This window comes from Chlorocebus sabaeus, chromosome X (genome assembly GCF_047675955.1).
Source record: "Chlorocebus sabaeus isolate Y175 chromosome X, mChlSab1.0.hap1, whole genome shotgun sequence".
Lineage (NCBI taxonomy): Eukaryota > Metazoa > Chordata > Mammalia > Primates > Cercopithecidae > Chlorocebus > Chlorocebus sabaeus.
Window position 1 is genome coordinate 143264032 of NC_132933.1, and position 14136 is coordinate 143278167.

Below are 14136 nucleotides of genomic sequence, written 5' to 3' on the forward strand. Positions count from 1 at the left end.
ACCCATTCCTCGGTCTGCCCACACTGGGGTAAGAAGGGGAGTGTGTGTTCCTTAAGGCAGAACTCCAGAGAAGGGCAAGAGCCCGCATCTCCCATCTCCCCAACTTTGGAGCGCCCCTATCCTGACATCCTTACCCGGAAGCTAGCAAATCACTGACAGGATTCCAGGCACAAATGAACACCTCAGACTCATGGCCCCGAAGGACTGTGGCTTTGCTGGATGGAATCTCAACCTCTCCATCTATTTCCATTGGCTTCGCGTGATTATCTGTTACAGGAAACACAAAGAGACAAATGGCTTACCAATACAAGAGAAACACACTTAAAGGGCGCTTTTGTTTCCAGAAATATTTCTTTTCATGTACTAAGTAATACTACCTCTGATGATCCCTTTTCTTTTCTTTCTTTTTTTTGAGATGGAATCTTGCTCTGTCGCCCAGGCTGGAGTGCAGTGGCGCAATCTCGGCTCACTGCAACCTCCACCTCCCAGGTTCAAGCAATTCTCATGCCTCAGCCTCTCAAGCAGCTGGGATTACAGGCACGTGCCACCACACCTGGCTAATTTTTGTATTTTTAGTAGAGGCGGGGTTTCACCATGTTGCCAGGGTTGGTCTCAAACTCCTAGCCTCAAGTGATCCACCTACCCCAGTCTCCCAAAATGCTGGATTACAGGCGTGAGCCACCGCGCCCGGCCTACCTCTGATGATTCTAACGAAATCGTGGTTTTAGTGCAATTTAGTAAATATTTTAGGTTTCTTTATAGTTTGACAGTCTCTAAATTTCATTGAGGAATAAAAACAATTTGCTAGGTGCAGTGGCTCACACCCAAAATCCCAGTGCCTAAGGAGGCTGGGGAGGGAGGATTGCTTGAGACCAGGAGTTCAACAGCAGCCTGGGCAACATAGCAAGACCCCATCTCTATTGAAAAAACAAAAACAAAAAAAATTAGCCAGGCATGGTGGTACACACCTGTAGTCCCAGCTACTCAGGAGGCTGAGGTGGGAGTATCCCTTGAGCCCATAAGGTTGAGGCTGTGTGAGCTATGATTGTGCCACTGCACACCAGCCTGGGTGATAGTTACTCTTTATAACTGGGGCCAGCTAACTACAGCCCATGATCCAAACCTAGTCCCTCCCTGGCTGCTTCTGCATAAATAAAGTGTGACTGGCACATAGCCGCTCCACATGTTTTCAAATTGCCTATGGCTACTGTTATGGGCCAAACTATGTCCCCCTAAAATTCATATCTTGAAGCCCCAATTTCCAGGACCTCAGAATGTGGCTGCATTTGGAAATAGGGCTTTCGAAAAGGTGAGCAGGGTAAAAGGAGGTCACGGGGTGGGCCCTAACCCAATGGGACTGGTGTCCTTATGAGAAGAGGAGATCAGGACACAGACACAACCAGGGGAACGAGCAGGTGAAGACATGGAGAGAAGATGGTCTGTACACGCCAAGAGAGGCCTTGCAAAGTAACCAGCCCTGCCCACACCTTGACCTCAGTCCTCCAGCCTCCAGAACTGTGAGAGCAAATTCTTAAGCTGCCTGGTGTGTGGCCTTTTGTTATGGCAGCCTGAGCGGACTCTCACAGCGGCTTTTGCACTATGACAGACTTCAGCAGCCGTGACACAGACTGCATGACCCTCAAAGCCTGGGACATTTACTGTCTGTCTCTGTAAAGAAAGTTCGCTAGCCCCTGGTTTATACTCCTGAGAAAGCAGCAATATAGCCTGATCATCAAACAATTAGCTATGGTTAACAGTTTCACAATACGGAGAAACAGTGAGGAATTGAGCATGCTTCGTCATAAGTCTTTCATAAAGGTGCTTTGGTAGAAAACCTGGGAAACAGAAGCAATGTGATCTGAGGTTACCTGTCACTAAGTAAGGAGTGCTGTTTATGTAAAAAATAAAATGCCTGGTGGTCCTGCTTGGCTCGAGAAGCCTGATACAAAAGATTCAAACAACAATGGGACTCTTCAATGTTGGTGTTTCTTCCATGCTCTTAAAGTGCCACCTGGCTGGAAGAGAGGAGAAACATCTTTCTGTGTGTGGCAGATCCACTGTCCCTGGCAATGGCAAGAGGGAAGCTGGCAGCTTAGCCAGCCACGCAGTGGCTGGGGGCCTGGTAACTCCAGGCAGGCGTGGCAGCCAGTATTTTCACTCTTATCAAAATGCGGCTTTCCAATGCTCCTGTCTCCACAGATTGGGCTGTGGGTCAGGCACGAGATGTGGGGTATGAGAACGGGGTTGGGGTGGCTGCTCCAAAATTTCAACCAGGGTGAACTGGTCACATGCACAGAGGAGGGGGGCCACACTCTTCTTTTCCTGCCCCACAATTGCGGGACCTTATCAATAAAAGGCTGGTGAGAGGTTTTTTTCCTTTTACCTGAGGCAGGTGGCCTTTCCGTCACCCTATTGCACTAGAAACGTTATTAACAATCTATGAACCTTCCATTAAATGCTGGATCTGATTCTCCAGGGAATTTGCTAGCTGGTGCCTGTGGATGGTAACTTGTCACAGGGCTTGGCTTGGCTTGGGCTGCAGCCTCATCAGAGGCATCCGGCTGGCTCTCTACACACCAGGAAGTTGTGGAGCCAAGACATACCAGGTTTAAGACACCAACATCATAGTCAGCTCGATTTCAAATAAGGAGGAACACACACACATACACTACACCATGCACGGGCACGTACGCATACACACACGCATGCACGCACACGCACATGCACATACACTACACCATGCACAGGTACAGGTGCGTGCACACACACGCATACACACAAACGCACGCACACACACGCACACGCACACATGCACACACACGCACACACGTGCACATGCATGTGCGCACACACGCACAGGCATACACACATGCAGATATACACATGTACAACATACATATGCACACACGCATACCCGCGCATGCGAGTACACGCACACACACGGTGCGCCATGCACGGTGCATATGCTCGCTCTGAACTTGCGCCCTGAAGTGGCGTCCCTACGGGTGTATAGAGCAGTAGGTCTAAGTGGAGCAAGTTTTCTGGGTAGAAATTTGGGTGCTCTGTCTGACTTGCCACATACTCATGGGCAATCACCTAACAGGGACTGATGTCCTGGGGTTTTGCAAAGACCAAATAAGCTAGCCAGGCGCGGTGGCTCAAGCCTGTAATCCCAGCACTTTGGGAGGCTGAGACGGGCGGATCACAAGGTCAGGAGATCGAGACCATCCTGGCTAACACGGTGAAACCCCGTCTCTACTAAAAAAACACAAAAAAACTAGCTGGGTGAGGTGGGCGGGCGCCTGTAGTCCCAGCTATTCGGGAGGCTGAGGCAGGAGAATGGCGTAAACCCAGGAGGCGGAGCTTGCAGTGCGCCAAGATCTGGCCACTCACTCCAGCCTGGGCAACAGAGCGAGACTCCATCTCAAAAAAAAAAAAAAAAAAAAAAGACCGAATCAGCCTATGTCTAGTGTCTGGGGCCCAGTGCCCTTAGCAGGAACTGCAAGCTCAATAATTATACCATAATTTGGCCAAAACCCCTCAGCATGGAAAGTTGGAGGCTGAGACTAAAGATATCCATGAATGAAACACTGTTGTTTATCATGGACAATAATCATGTGTTACACAAGAGTTCTCAGATCAGCAACGCAGCACCATTTCCTAAAGTTGAAGATGACGGTAAAGAAGGTCAGGTCCAAGGGCTGTGATGGAAAAAATGGAATGGGAAGTTCTTCTGGTCAGATCGTAAGCAAACACTAGAGAGCAGCTTCTGAGACATTTGTAGCAGGCAGGATTTTAAGAAGGCATTCGGATTTGCCCAAGAAGAAAACAATGAACCCAGAGAGGCCCACGGAACTCCCAGAGCCCCTGCACTCACTGACTGAATGTGCTCTGTTCTCTTCCCCATTCACCGTGGCCTCTCTGTTCTTCGATGGATTTTGCTGAGAAACGCTGGCTGAGGTCGTGGTGGCTGCGGTCGCTGCCGCCGCTGCCGCCGCGCTGGCTTGCTGCTGAGCGAGCTTCTCTCGGAATGCCTGCTGCCGCGTCTGCACCACATCAGGCATCACAGCATCTATCAGTGACAGGGACTCTATGGGGCGGCCGTCGAACACTGTGCCATCCTGGGGAAGCAAGCCAAGGTACAGCTGTCAGCTCACGTGGGTGAGGGCTCTGGGAAAGGACTCTGCTCTCTGGGCAGGAGAAGCGCAGGGAAGAGGGGCATAAACAGCTGGCTCCCAGCAACCAGGGGGCCACAGGGGAAGCAGCATGGACCTGGAGCCTGGAAGCCTGGGGTGAAGGGATCCCATGGTGGGCAGGGGGGCAGGGAAGGGGACATGACAAACTGTTGGTAAGAACTAAGTGTGACAGTTGTTCTGAGTGTCAAACCCAATTGGGACACTGAGGACAAAAAGGCCATTTATTCTTGACAAAAAGTGCTATCCCTGATGGCATGATTCTCAATGTGGGGGGAGGGAGTGGTGACTGTGACTCCTTGCGGGGCATTAGGCAACATCTGGAGACTTTTTTGGCTGTTACAACTAAGGGAGGAGAGGTGCTCCTGGCATCTGGTGGGTGGAACCCAGGGATGCTGCTCAACATCCAACAGTGCCCAGGATGGCCCCACCACAGAGAAACATGCAGCCCCAAATACTGAGTGTTGCGGTGGAGAAGCCCTGCCCAGGTGCTATCGCGAGTGTGCAAAATCTCTGCAGATGACCATCCATTATATGGGAGGGCAACGCTTCAGAAGCAGAGCGCAAATGAGATGCCCACAGCATTTAGGCCTAGATTCTGGGTCCACCTGTCCATGGGATTTAATAAAATAAGCACTTGCTGCAACCTGAAACGACTCCTTGGGTTCAGAGTTAGACTAACTAGAGCCGGGACACAATTGACATCATTTTGTTTTGATTCACGTTTTTTTGACCATCCTTTGATTCTCTGATTTCCATTTACCATGAAAAACTTTCCATACACGTTTAAAAATATAGCAGGAGGTTCTTTCCTTGTGAAGCATGCCAAATATTCAAATCAGGTGAACCTCAATACACCTTGGGGTTGTATCTGGATGTGCAAACACATGTTTATATGCTCTGAACCTGAATTACTTCAGAAATGAGGAAGAACTGAAAGGCTCAGGTTTCAGCTGAAGAATAACTAAATGAAACATCACTCCAGATGATTTCTCATTACAAGACAATATTCAAAATAAAAAAACCAATACAACCTATGTAAAGAACTAGCTGCATCACCACCTCAGGCACTCTTGGCCCTTGATTCTGGCCATGGGGTGGGCAATGGTGACCGATGGGTCCAGATGCTCCCACACCCCCTTCCTCCTTCGTATGTTCACACCCAAACGAACAAGCACATGACAAAACATAGTAACTGTCCAAGGTAGTAACAACATGTCCTCATTTAAACTCCATGGGCACACTGTCTCTTTTTTCCCTTGGAGACAGAGTCTCGCTCTGTCATTCAGGCTGGAGTGCAGGGGCACAGTCATGGCTCACTGCAGCCTCAAACTCCTGGATCAAACTGATCTTCCTGCCTTAGCCTCCTGAGTAGCTGGGATTACAAGCATGTGCCACTGCACCTGGCTAATTTTTTTTTTTTTTTGTAGAGAGAGGGTCTCATTATATTGGCCAGGCAGGTCTAGAACTTCTGGCCTCAGGCAACCCTCCCGCCTTGGCCTCCCAAAGTGCTGGGATTACAGATGTGAGCTACCGCCCCTGGCGTGTCTCACTTTTTAATGATTAGAAACCATTGTGATGAATGCGACGGTTTTTCATTAGCCCCTAGAGTGCTAGAATCTGGAGTACCAAGGAAAGGAAACGAAGGCTTCTCAACAGATGAGAGGTCGAAGGCAATGAGCACAGAAAAACAGAGTCACAGCCGCCTTGAGATCCAAGGGCTGGCTGGACCTTGGAGACAAGTCCTCTTAGACACACACGTGTGTGTGTGTTTTGCAGTGAAGACACTAGACAGGGCCAGAAGGAGTCAGCGGAAGATCCCGGGTACCCAGTGTGAAGGGGTTTGCCAGGGAAAAAGGAGCACAAGAGAGGAAGAAACACCGGAATTTCTAAAGCCACAGCTTTGCGAAAAATGGCAGGCAAAAGTGCAAGAAAGAAAACAGGGACTGTGTACAGTGGCTCCCGCCTGTACTCCCAGCACTTTGGGAGGCCAAGGCGGGAGGATCGCTTGAACCCAGGAGTTCAAGACCAGCAAGACCTCATCTCTACAAAAAATAAAATTATCTGGATGTGGTGGTGTGTGCCTATAAGTCCCAGCTGCTCAGGAGGCTAAGGCAGGAGGATCCTTTGAGCCAGGAGGTTGAGGCTGCAGTGAGCTATAACCGGACCACTGTACGGCCACCTGGGTGACAGAGAGAGACCCTGTCTCAAACAAAAAAAAAAAAAAAAAAAAGGAAAAGAAAAAGAAAACAGGATATATTACTTTGTGATTTTCTAAAAGAGTTATTTAAAAGGTAAAGAGAAACCAGTGTAACCTGCTGTGAAGGAGAAGGGTTTGTAAGGGCAAGACCAGTTCCCAGAAAGATGGGACAAAGGGAATCCTGGAAGAACGTGACTGCCAGGTGGGATGGATCACAGTACTTATGGAAAATTCAATAGAATCATGCGCCTGGGTCAGAGTAGGAGAAAGGGGGCAGAGGGAGGAAGCTGCAGGGGATTAAGAAATCAGGAACCGGGACTGTCTGTGGTCCCAGTGCTTTGGGAGGCTGAGGCAGGAGGATCACTTGAGCCCAGGAGGTTGAGGCTGCAGTAAGCCATGATTGTGCCACTGCACCCTAGCCTGGGCAACAGTGTGAGACTCGGTCTCTAAAAATAAAATAGGGACTCAGGTGAAGGTGGCAAGAAAGTTTGTGGATCCCATTATTCCCCAGAAGTCATGAGGATCTTCACTGTAGAATCATGAGACCAGAATAGGAGGGGACAAGAGAGGGTGAGGTGTGTGGTTTAAAACCAAAACTGGTATAAAAGTGGCACAACTGCTCACTGTGGACTAATCTAAAAAGTGGGAGGGGTTCCAAGCCAAGTGCACAATTTTAATGTGCGTTTATTTTTCCATCCTCCTACCCCATCTGCTCTACAACGAGCCCAGTAATGAAAGCATCCCTTGAGATCCTTGTTAACACAAGAGCCATCACCTCTCTGCCCTGACGCAGCCTCTGGTGATGCCCTCTGTTGGGTTCCACTGAAATACAGATTCCACCTGACCATGTGTGGGGCCCCTCTCTAACCAACCTGCTCCAGGAAATCAAGGAGAGCAAGTCTGTGTCAGTGCAAGGCAAACGTCCACTCTGAAGCCCAGAGCAGCTGAAGATCTGCGGCATCTTTTTTGGATGTGGCAGTGTAAGTGTTTACATCAGTTAACAGCCAGTGATTCTACATTTAAGTCAAAAACACGGAGCCATGTGGGAGGGGCACTGGAAGCTTGCTGCTGTGTATCCACACAACCGGTATGAACACAAGGTGGGAAAAAACCCAACTTCCTTTCTTCTTCTTCTTTATCTCTAAAATTAATTTTAGAGATAGAGTCTCACTGTGTTGCCCAGGCTGGAGTGTACTGGCGCAATTATGGCTCACTGCAGCCTCAACCTCTCAGGTTTGAGTGATCTGATCCTCTCACCTCAGCCTCCCGAGCTGGGGCTACAGGTGCATACAATCACACCAGGCTAATTTTTAAATTTTTTTTTGTAGAAATGCTGTTTCACCATGTTGTCCAGGCTGGTCTCAAACTCCTGGGATCAAGCAGACTTCCTGCCTCGGCCTCCCAAAGTCCTGGGATTACAGGAAAGAGCCACTGCACCCTGCCGCGGAATTAATCCCAAATGCCTGAGGGAAATGCATGTTAGCTTCCAATGTGTTCCAAGCTCTTGTAGCTTCCCAGGGCTCTGCTGTTTGGGGGCCGGGCCCAGCAGCTACGTACCTCGTTGATACTGATCTCGGCCTCTACATACTGCAGGCCCTTCTGGAGAATGGAGATGAGGGCGGCCGGTGGCACCAGCGTCCCATTGATGTTGGACTGGCTGATGTGGCTCTCAATCCCAAATGTGAAAGCCGAGTGGGAAAAACCTGCAGCAAGAGGGGAAAGCCGAGGTTGAGTGAGACCCGAATTGAAGGAGGGAGGTGCAGCCATTGAGATCTGAAGGTGGCCTGCGGACTTCAAACACACTTAATTTGCAGGGACAGACACGGCTGTAGAATGCCCAGGAATGCTTCTGATTCGGGTTCAGTAAGGTGGGAAAGGGCAGGGAGAGAGGGAGGGACTTCAGACCCAGGAAGACCAGGACTGGTATGTGATGAAACAAGGACCTTTAATGGTAAAACCGTTTCAGTGTTATTAAGAACAAAGCAGAACAGACAATAGTTTGCCCTGCATGCCCCAGTTGGACATTTCTGTTACTGAAATTTGGCTCCAGGCTCCCCCCAAACTCCGTGGTTCATAAGACTCTGCAGAAGTTCACACTGAAGCCTCTCTGTGTCACCCCCTGAAAGCACACAGGGTACCTTTCTTCAGCCCAAGATGAGGGAAGAGCAAACGCTGACCCTGAGTGCTCCCGGCACACGGGGCAAGTGTATCACAACCCAACAACTGAAGACGGAGAAGAGGCCGTTCTGGACCGACTGGTGTGGCACCGAGTCATTTTCTCAAAACACTGGGAATTTTCTCTTTGCTAATAGATGCTGGCTCTTTTCCTCTCCTCCCCCAGTGCATCTCTTTCATTGCCGCTCTAGGAAGCTGCTGATCAATGATGCTTGGCAATTTAAAGGTGTTTTCAGATCAGCTTTGGATGAAGGCTCTTGGATGAAGCTGTTGGGAAGAGGGTCAGGACTGAATACACAGAAAGCCACGTCTTGCTCTTGCGGATGACGCCTGCTTCAAGGAAAGAAGGCAATGATGCTGGGCGTCTATGTGAAGGTCTGGGGATGATGAGGAAGCTGCGACAGCCCTTCATCAAGGAGAGAGAGGGAGGTAGCATCCTACTGCCAGCAAGCCTAGGCTGCTGCAGGGAGCTTCCTAAAGCAGGCAACCCCGCCTGGCAGGGCTGGGTCACTTTGATTGGTGCAGAGGCGGCCTGGGGGTGCACAGCAGCTTGAAATCCTTGGGAGGTGGAGGTCATGGGGGGATCTTGTGTGAGGAACATGAACCCCCAGTGCTCGGCTCCCTGGCAACAGGTGGGGTGGACACCAAGGCATTCCCATGGTGTGGCTTTCAACTCCCACACTGTTTACCTCTTCCATGGATGAGGCAAATGAGCAGGAAGCAGGGAGTTCGGAACGCAGCCACTCTGCCTCGCTGGTTAGGCCACTCTGCAGGCTGAGAATCTGCTTAGCCCAGGAGGCAGGACTGTCGGCCTTGCTGGACAAGTGCTCCTCTTCCGCCGTTTTTCATTCAGCCAATGGGGGGCATTGGCAGCCGGCTTCCCTCTGCTTCCATATCAGTGCCCTTCTGCCTCTCCTTATCCAAATGCAAACTGACCTTGCAATAAACAAATCGCTCACCAGATGGGAATGTTCCTCCAGGAGAGGAACTCTGCGCTGTGCTCTCCTTGCTGCTTTCTGATACTTCACTTTTCTGTGTCTACTCTCCCTCCTCCTCAATCCACCCTCTGTTCTGTCCCCATCGCCAGGTTGTAAAGAATATATCAAATGTGTAGTTGAGATTTATCTAACAGGTAATAGGGTAGCTGCTATTCATTTTACAATCAATTGCACAGAGCCTTGCATATTTTTTTACAAAACTATAACCGCCTACATTAGGTTGCAAAGGAGCCCTTTCCAGTTTCCCCTATCCCCAGGGGTTCCTCCATCCCTGTATTTTTGGAGGATATAAGCCAAGGCTGTTTACAACAACCTTACCTTTTCCTTTCACTTGTTTTCTCTCTCTCTATCCACCTTCCTTTTCCCCGACACACTCCTACCAAAATGAAACAACCTACCCTTGGATTCACCAACGTCTCTATTCTCCGCCATGCTATACAGAGTTTTACCTGCAAGCTTTTATCACTGAGGTCTTTGGCAAAGTGTGGAAGGGAAAAACCCCAGTCAATGGATAAAGCAGGACCTCACTGCATTCTTGGCTTGACGATCCACTACATGGAATCTTCCTTATCTATTCTGGGCCACAGTGATTCCTCTCTCATAGACATCATGACTCTCATGGCTGATGGGGGCCACTCACGTGGCTCCTACTCAATGGCTTTAAGCCTCTCAGCATCATTCTGTCACTGCCCCTTTCCCCTTGATGAATCAGGTCTCTGAGATCTTTTGAGGGTAACTGACAGGCTCCTGTTGCTCAGTTTGTAGGGGTGGGGCTGAGATCTAAGCCTGGGCAGGCAGAAACCACTCTTAGCCACCATGAAACAGTGTCTAGAAACATCTACTGAATGCACCAGAATGCAGCATTAGGTGCTGACGGCTCCTGACAAGCAAACCTCATGGCTGATGGAGCAATTGTGGAAGGAAAGTCTCACGCTCCTGGGATATTTCACTCATCCACTCTAACTCATTCATTCCTGCAAGCAGCACTGGGCCACAGAACTGATACCTGCAGTCACATGCTCTGTGAAACAGCCGATTCTCACCACATTACCATCTTCAACCAAACCTGGGCGCTCTGTCCACTACCTCAGTCTTTGTAGCAGCTCTTTGGAGTTGGTACTGTTTTTCTTTCACACACAAGGACAAACACTGGAGACATCAGGTAACCCGCCCAAGGATCATGTGATATGACGCCGAACTAAACTGTGAACTGTAGACTATGTGACTCCGAGATTCTGCTTTTTACTTTACACTCCAAGACCCACCCACAGCCACAGAAACCAAAATTATTGAATTCCCTGCATGGACACAGACTCCATTTCCACCTGGCTGCTCAGCTAGACCACTGGCAGCTCTGAACAGCAGCCAACTTGGGTGCAGCTCAGGCAACTCACAAAGAACAGTATGCAAAGCTCAGTCTAACCCACGGCGAGAGCGTGCCTTTGATTTCTCTCTCATCTGGGTTTTTAATGTTCAGTACATGATTTGGCTGCATAACTTTCTCTCTCTACATGTTTATGCTCTCCAACATAGATTTCATTTCTAGATCATACGGAGAATAGTATTCACATTCAATTAAGTCTTCTTGGAACAAAGAGATGAACCAGTAAAGATGGACGAAGGGTGTGGCGCCTGAAAGTTCTGCAAAGAGTTGAAAGTCGTCTGCTGAAAGGAATATCCTATGCAGATGCGCAATGACAAATACGCAGGATAAAGTTCTACAGGGGACTTTGAAGGTCTTTCATCAGCTTGGGCCCTCTTTTGGAAAGGGTAGGTTGTCATGACTGGAAATTAGGCACCTTCATAAAGACCTGGGAGATGTGCATTCCATGCCATGGTTAACAGAAGTCCTCCTATTTGCTGAAATTTTCACTAGCTGCATTTCTTTGAATGGATCTCTACATGGCCTCTAGAGCAATGGTTTTCAGTCCATTTGCTTGCAAGATTTTCTTACTGATTTCTGGCCATGTGGTCTCATGAAGGCAAGCAGGAGGGCTGGATGGAGAAAATGTCAGCAGCAGGCAGGATGGCTGGGTTCTGTCCCCGTTCTGCCACTGGGTGCCTGGCCCACGTTGCTTCATTTGGCTGGGCTTGCCATTTCCTCTTCTGTGGTGTAGGGATAAAATGCACCTTGAGGTGCTGATAAGACACATAGATGGGACAGCAGCCAGACTCCCCACACATTTGATGGAGAGAAGACCACAGTGAGTGGAAAGGTTGCTGTCCCAGCTTTCCTTGTTGGAACAATAAGGATGTCAGATGAAATGGCCACTAGGATTATTTGCTAGTTCTGATATTCATTCTGGGACAGGAAGATGCCTGCTACATTCTGAATGTTTGTGTCTCCCCTAGATTTGTATGTGGGAGACAAATCCCCAACGTGACAGTATTAAGAGGTGGGGCCTTCAGGAAGCAATTAAATCATGAGGGCTCCACCCTCGTGAATGGGATCAGTGCCCCTATAAAAGAGCCTCAAGCAAGCTTCCTTGCCCCTTCCACCATGTGAAGACACAGAAGGAGCCATCCATGAGAAACAGGACCTCACTGGACACCAAATCTGCTGGCGTCTTGATCTTGGACTTCCCAGCCTCCAGAACTGTGAGCAATACACTTTGGTTGTGTATAAATTACCCAGACTAAGGTATTGGTTACAGCCCATACAAACTAAGACAATGCCCAAGGACTATGTAATAGAGGCTGCTTGACCACTTCCTCTTAGGCCACAGTTGCTGGAACCAGGTACCAGGGTACTGCTGAAGGTAATGCCTGCTTCCACGCCTGCCAGCATCTCACCCCTCACACTTGGACTCCTGGGCTAATGGGCGCATTCATTTGCAGTCTACCAGAGTGGTGAGACTTCGGTGCCTTGTGCCTCCTCTGCTTTCCCGCATCTCTGAACACATCTCTTCTGCCCAACAAGACATCCATAGGAACAAAGACCAGAATGTCAATGACAAACAAAGCACTAAGGACTGCCCCTGCGGCAGATGCAGAAGTAGTTAAAGGGCAGGAGAATAAAGGGCTTGGTGGTACCTTGATGAAAGATCATGTGAGGGTGATGGGTTAGTGTCCTTGGTGTCACCAGTAGGCTAGCCTAGAGACATTCCTAAAGACACTAGGCTTGGCACCTACTTAGGAGGCGTATCCCTGATGAATCTCTTGACAGCAGGGTTTCTCAACCACAGCATGGCTGACTTTGAGGCTGGCTCATTCTTTGCTGTGGCAGACACAGTCCCATGCATTGTACGATGTTGAGCAGCACCCCCGCCTCTACCCACTAGATGCCAATAGCACACTCCCATTGTAACAACCAAAAATGTTTCCAGATATTGTCCCATCAATGCCACCATGGTTGGGGAATTGACACCCTGAGAGGCCACTACCCCCAGCTCTACTCTCCTTACATTTCTGCTTGGTTCTTGCTTGTTGCTATTGAAAAGCAAGCCGCCCTCTGCATGCAATTGGTCATAGACCTTAGATAACACACAGTAACAGAGCATAATCAGATGAGATAAAATTACTCCCAGGGAGAAAAAATGAGTATAATCATGATAAACTGAAAGGCTTACACAAAGGATGACATTTTATAAAGGATGGTAGGATCTTCCATGTGAAGTCCTGTCCATTTGGAATAAAAGCTGTAATAGTCTCACAAGAGAGGAAAGAGTCTGTATAAGAATTTGTCTCATCTAACTAGGCAACATAAACAGATTTAAAACAAACCAAGTACATGTATTGTGTTTCTTGCAATTATGACACTGCTAAACCATACCCCTCACAAATGACTTCACAAACCATTTGAGTTATATAGCGAACTACTATGCCCAGCTAATGCTGGCCTGATTCATCAGCAAAATCTGCTAAGTTATCAGTCACTGGCCTTCAGAAATACCGCTTATTTGGCAGAGAAAAGTAGAATTTAATACTCAGGCAGCTGTGGGGTTGGTTTTGCATCTTCAGCTAAAACAAATACCAAGGGTATCAATTTGTAGCATTAAAACTGGAATTTTTATTAAGTATTTAACAGATTTATACACTTGTAATACTGACAGCTATCCAAAGCTGATGGGCACCATCTGCTATCTGTGCATTGTCTAGATCATGGGCTTGCAAACTGAGGCCCACAGACCAAGTCTGGCTCACTGCCAGTGTGTGTCATTAAAGTTTTATTGAGATACAACCACACCCATGAGTTGATGTGTTGTCTACGGCTATTTTCACGCTACAATGGGAAGAGTTGAGTAGGTGCAACAGAGACCACATGGCTCACAAGGCTGAGGATATTTACTATCTGCTCCTCTACAGGAAAAGTGTGCTGACCTGATTTTATATACAGTTGACTCTCCATATCCGATAGTTCTGTGTCCACCAATTCAACCAACCACAGATCAAAAACATCCAGAAAAAAACCAACAAAAATACGATGATAACAATACAAATAAAAAACCAATGCAATATAATAAACGGAGTATTTACATTGTATTAGGTATTATAAGTAACGTAGAGCTGACTGAAAGTTTACAGGAGGATGTGCATAGACTATATGTAACTACTATGCCATTTTGTATCA

General features: G+C 48.4%; 1 protein-coding gene across 12 annotated transcripts in view; it reads right to left on the reverse strand.

Annotated features, from left to right (window-relative positions):
* Positions 1 to 14136, reverse strand: part of TBL1X (transducin beta like 1 X-linked) — a 251124-nt gene that overhangs the window by 27293 nt on the left and 209695 nt on the right. For 11 of the 12 annotated variants that reach the window (XM_037986323.2, XM_007990989.3, XM_073013882.1 and 8 more), the window contains 3 exons: positions 7951 to 8096; positions 3878 to 4121; positions 135 to 267 (listed from right to left, as the gene is read on the reverse strand). In XM_037986323.2, the coding sequence (XP_037842251.1) occupies positions 135 to 267; positions 3878 to 4121; positions 7951 to 8096 (523 nt within the window). The remainder of the gene's footprint in view (positions 1 to 134; positions 268 to 3877; positions 4122 to 7950; positions 8097 to 14136) is intronic. The other variant, XM_037986331.2, reaches the window with a different exon arrangement.